This window comes from Merops nubicus, unplaced genomic scaffold, assembly GCF_000691845.1.
Source record: "Merops nubicus isolate BGI_N331 unplaced genomic scaffold, ASM69184v1 scaffold12028, whole genome shotgun sequence".
Lineage (NCBI taxonomy): Eukaryota > Metazoa > Chordata > Aves > Coraciiformes > Meropidae > Merops > Merops nubicus.
Window position 1 is genome coordinate 1,186 of NW_008626384.1, and position 5,743 is coordinate 6,928.

Here is a 5,743-nt window from a genome sequence, read left to right on the forward strand (position 1 = left end):
TGGCCAAGGAGGTGACTGCAGAGGGACCCTGTGTTGCAGGTGCACCGTGCAGGGCTTGGAGCAATGGCTGTGCAGGCAAGGCAGGGCATGACTATGAGGAAAGCACAGATGAGCCCAAATGGTGACCTCCACAGGGAGATGGCTGCATTTCTGCCTTGGGCTACTGGTGACTGAACAGGGCAGGGGGATCCAAAGTGCCTGGCAAAGGGCACTGGAGAAAACCTAGCCCAGCAGGAACGGGAGAGCTGCCAGAAATACTAGCCCACAACTGTTTTTTCTTGCTTCAGCCAGTGCCCCGAGGAGCCAGACCTCAGCAGCTGGCAGCAGAGGCACATGCCCTTCCCTGAGGAACAGCTGAAACAACCCAAAATATCCCACTGCATGCAGTTGGATCCAAAAGGAACATGACAATCAGGGCCGTGATGAAGGAAATACTGTCTGAACCTTTATTGGAACCCTTTTTCTAAAGAGGCTAACAACTCAAATACCCCAGGAAGACTAAAGGATACAGTAAGTGTTCTGATGGAGAGCAAAGGGAGTTTTACAACAAAGTCAAATGAGCAGACACATCAGTGTCTTTTGGTAAGGAATCGACCAACAGGCAAGAAAACAGAGATACTGTTTCCCTCGTGGCTTTTCTCACATCTTGGCTTTTGTTCCAGATCTTCTCATTCCCTGGGTTTGGAAGGTGGAGAGCTGCCTCCAGGCTGGTGAGGTTCAGGGTCTTGTTCTCTAGGCAATAGCCCAAAAGTTGGGATGATTGACCACGAAGCTGTTGCTACAACAGCAGATGTACCAGTGCTTTGGAGACCCTCCCGGTCATGTGCAAACTTCCAGGTAGCAGCAAAAGTCAGGAGAACTACTCATTCTCTGGAAAAGAGGTAATAAAACCCCACCAGCCACTAAAGGGCAAAGCCTTCACTTAAGCACCTGAACTTGTCCCTTTCTTAGACAAAAACCCCAGCCAGCTCTGTGGGAACAGCCCACACCAGAGCCACGTCCAGCCTCCACCAGCCTGGGCAGCTCTGCCCGTGAGCACCAACACCTCCTGCTCGGGTGAAGAGAACAGTGGCTGCAATGCTGGTGGAAGGACAGGGGCAGGTCATGGTTTTTAGCACATCTGCTTTTTTTCAAGGGGATGGGGATGCCTGCAGCGAGCTCTGGTTTGTGTCGGAGGTGACAAGAGAGACCTCCCCAGTCCTGTGCTGGCCACCTTTCCCAAGCTCACATCTGGGCAAAGCTACTGATTCTGGCACAAAGCTCATGGAATGGGGCAAAGTAGGACATAGTATGAGGATGAGGGTCTCAGGACCATAGAAGCTGGTCCAGGAAGATAGAGAATTTCCCCCTGCCTTGCTCCTCTTCATCCAAATGAGGTTCCTCCCTCGATCACTGGTGGCTGAGCTCCAGATAAGCCTAATTTTTCTGCCAGATGCCTCTGTGCCAACAGCTGATGGTCTCAGTAATTCACATCTCTGTTAACCTCTTTCCAGTGTATATGGCAACACCTCAAAGGCTGCTACCTTTGTGGACCCAACAGTAAGACCCAAATAGGTTTTCTAAAGTAATGGTTAATAAATAGAATAAATAAATATTAAACAGTGGCTAAGTCCTCTCAGTCTGATCAATACACATACAATGCATAGCAAAATAACAGTGATTGGCTGTTGCAGACAAGTTTGGTACAAATTCAGTCCCCCAAAACAACAGAAACATTGAGGAAAGTTGCAGTCAACTTAAAGCAAAGCTCAACCAAGTGCTGTAACCCGTGAAGAAAAGAGCAAACACAACAGTGCTTTGAAACGTCCCTTATCTTTGCTTTCCAGCACACCTGCAGAGATTGTGCCAGGTTTTCTGGTGCCTGGCCCCAGTGCTGGGGCAGGGAGAGGTGGGATGAGCCTCACTCGATGTGACAAACCCAGAACCAAGGTGGGTCCAGGGAGTGGGGAGAGCTGGCGGCATGACTCTGGGGCCAGGGGGACATTTGGGAGTGGGTGCTGTGACGTGTGACCTGCTGCGGAGAGGCGACTTGGGGTGGAAACCAAATCACGTGTGGGAAAGAGCCTCTCGGGTTGAGGAAAGCAAAATCCTGAGATAGGGCCTCCAAAAAATGGCCGAGATCATTTTCTGAAGCCTTGAGGCTGCAGCTGGCCCTGGACATCCCTTGTGTGGGTGACCACAGGTGAACAGCGATTCAGCAACACCAAAATGACCCAGCTGCCTTTCCACCAGGTGAGTCCTGCTCTTTGCAGAGTGCCAGCAGCAACGGGAGATGCCAGATGTGGAGCAAAAAACCGTGAAAGCAATGAACGAGTGAAACGTTCAAATAAAAATGCTCTGGCAAAAGGCACAGAGACAGAAAAGCGCAGAGTGGAAAACCCAGTTATCCACTGCAGGGGAGGGTGATGCTCCAGGTTGTACAAAAAAACCCCCCAACCCTTAATAAGTTAAAAAATAAATACTACCACTGAGGGAAACTCACCTAGATGCACACGTGCACATATAGACGCACATATACGTGCGCACACAGGGAGGCTTGGCTAGCTCCTGTCACCAGAGGACGGATTTTGCAAGCCTCCCCAGCACGGCTCACTCTCACACGGCCTCATTTCTTTAGTTTTTTCCATGGGCGGGTCACTGCGTGGCGATAAACAGGGCAGGGGAGTCCTAGCGACGGCATCCTCCCAGGGCCACGGCGGTGCCTGCGCAGGGAGCTGGGTTTCGGGCTGTGCTGCGGAGCCAAGGGAAACAGCGGCACTGGCCAGCTGGCACCCGCCCGGGCCAGGCTTCCCCTGGCAGCCCTGCAAACACCCGGCGGGCCCCGGAGCAGCCCCTCCAGCAGGACCCGTTGCTGCGGCAGCATCCGCCACGCTGGTGTGCAGATCTAAGGAAAAACCTTAGGTTTTTACATGGAAAGGATCAAACATCTCTGCCCTGCCTCCCTCCGTGCATCACACTCTCTGCCCTGCCCTGGAGAGCGGGACTGTCACTCCTCCAGCCACCTCACCGAGAGGGCTCGGTGCTGCAAACCTTCACACGAGAACAGCGGCACGGATACATTCAAACAAACAAACAGGTCCCAAAATAACTTAGTTAAAAAAAATAATAAAAATAGAATAAATAAATACCAGTAACAGCGACCACCTGCATCCATTCTGACATACAATTAAAAATAGAATAATCGTAATAAATAAATAAATAAATAATTTAAGGGGTTTACTCCAACACAAGCCTGCTGGGGAAACCCCAGGGGCGTGTGGCTGTCACGGGCTCTACAAGCAGAGGCAGTCCCTGTAGCACGGATCAGCCGGGTGGGAACGGGAGCTGCCACCAGCCCCACACCACCCTCAGAGCCATCTCCTGTCCCAGGGTCAGTGGGTGCTGCTGACCCCGATGAGGTGCTTCGATCATCCGTCCCCAGCCACGAGGAAGTCAAGTCAGTGTTGTTTGGTATTTACACAAGTTGCACGAAGCCCCTCTTCTTTTCTTCCCTAGTTTTTGACCTCCCATCTCGCTGCTCCCTTTCTACAGATGCATGTGTGCTTAGGGGGTGTAGAGGGGCACGAGGCTACTCTTCAAATGCTGGTTATCTGGAGTTTGGGGTCTCATCACTGCCTTTTGGTCTCTGCAGGGAGTGGAAGCATGGGGTGTTTCAGCATCAAACTGGGAGAGACTCTTTGGGGAAGGACTGTGAGGTTTCCAGTCCTTTACGGGAAGGGAGTTCACTGCAGAAGACATCCAAAGGGTCACTGCCCAGGCAGGAAGGCAGTGACACCCCACTGCAAGAGTACCTCACCTTTGATCCCTCAGCAAGAGCCCTGGAGCGTTTGCTCAGCCCTACCAGGAACGCTTTCCTCTGTGCTCTACAAAGTGGCCTCCCAGGAGATGGACACAGGTCCCCACTGAGTCACTGCCCATACCAGTGCTCTTGGCCTCGGCCACCCTCATCCTCCAGCTGCCTGCAGAGAGCAAGGTGGGGGATCAGGGACTGGGAAAAGGGAGGGCCTTGGGGGTTGAAGGCACAGGACAAGGGGAACCAGCAGTAGGAAGGATACTGGGAAAAAGGGATTCCTGGCATGGAACTTCCTCTCGTACCACCCAGGTGGAGACACCCCCCCCACTGCTGTCCTTTCCTATAGATACCAGGTTTATAGGCTTGCTGAGGTGATCGTGCAGCCCCCCCAGGACACCACACACCACTTGGCCTTCCTCCACTTGCTGCTTTGCCCCTTCAGGACTAGGGGGCTGCAGGTAAGTCTTAGTTTGGGTGGGGTTGCATTTCTTTCTACCCCCTCTCCTCCACCAGCAGATGCTGGCTCCACAGCCCTCTTCTGTGACACTTCAACGACACACCTCCTTGACTCATGAAGCCCAAACTTGTTAATAATCATGCAGGATGGAAGGGGAGGGGATGGAAAAAGGGAGGGAGGGAAGTCTGAAGCCTAAATTAGCGTCTCTAAGCACTCAGGTGTTGTAAGAGAAAAACTCCTCAGCACCGGCTCAGCCTGTGCTGGGAGAAGCCTTTGTTACCCTGCAAAACAGAGTCATTGCGCAGGCAGCTGGGCTGGCAGGGAGACAAAACCCCAGGGCCCAGGGCTGCCCAGGCAGGCAGGAAAAACAGGCAACTCGTGGGGGGTCTCCCCGTGCCCCTGGCACTGCCCCGTCCTCCCAGCAACAAACCGGGGCACGAGAGCATCCTGCTGCAGGGGCTGTGACCCTCCCTCCAGGGAGCCCCAGATCCTCCTGGCACTGCTAGAACTTGCTGCCTGCTCTGGGGAAGGGGAATTGGGGTCCCCTGGCCCATGCAATGCCCTTTCAACCACAGCTTGGCTGTCTCCATACCTCCTCACGGTCCCTCCAGCATCATGCTCCAGTTAGAAAATCCAAACCCCCAGCTGCCAGAGGGTTCCTCCAAGGAGGGAGCCCCACGGCCCACCCCCTGGCCCAGCCCTCGGAGCACAGCCTGGCCCCAGCTCCCTTCTCCCTTGACTCCCCAGCCCCATGTCTGCTTTAGACCTCAGTGGTTTGTTTGCAAGCGAGCCGCAGTGCTGGGGGTGGGTAAAACAACCCTGTGACAGATGATGCACCTGGGAGGAAAGGGCAGGAGAAAGCATGAATGGTCATTTTTTTCCCCAGGAGTTACGTCAGGAGGGATTTCTAGCCTTCTATTTATGGAGGGAGTGGCTGACGGGCAATAAGTAAATATTTTCTCATAGAAGAGGCCTGCTGCAGAGTGGGTAGAAGCTCTGGAGGAGAAACCCATGGGACCTGGTATTTTGCCTTGGTCACCTCTCCTCATCATCAAAGCTTCCCTGTAAATCCCTCCTGAACTGGATCTCTCCCTCCAAAAGAAGTGAATTTTCTGGTTGCTGGTTTGGCAGAAGGGCAAGGAGCTGAATCCTTTCCTTGGGAGCAGCTGACCGTGCCTGGGTGGGCGGCAACGATGGGGAGACGGGGCAGGTCTGTGGGGCCAGACCCTCTGCAAAGCACCGACCCTTCTTCCAGCCCTGGCCTGGGCAGCGGGACCTGATCCACCTGCTCCATGAAGGGGCTGCGCCGGGCGCTCGAGGGCTCTCGCTGCGATGCGGGGAAGGGGCTCCTGCCACCTCAGTGCCGGGGGGAGCGCTGCCCATGGCCAGGTAGGTGGGAAGGAAGCAGAGAACGCCAGGAATTCGGAGGTGGCCATCGTGGCACTCTCTAGCGACGCAGGCTGTCGGAGCTGCCTCCCGAGTCAGAGCTCCTG

The 5,743-nt window shown here is 54.2% G+C and overlaps 1 protein-coding gene across 1 annotated transcript in view; it reads right to left on the bottom strand.

The window, feature by feature from the left end:
- Nucleotides 1–3,920: 3,920 nt before the first annotated feature.
- Nucleotides 3,921–5,743, bottom strand: part of SRRM4 (serine/arginine repetitive matrix 4) — a gene marked incomplete at both ends in the record, with an annotated part of 25,239 nt that continues 23,416 nt past the window's right edge. The window contains one exon of the mRNA XM_008945976.1: nucleotides 3,921–3,959. Within this exon, the coding sequence (XP_008944224.1) occupies nucleotides 3,921–3,959 (39 nt within the window). The remainder of the gene's footprint in view (nucleotides 3,960–5,743) is intronic.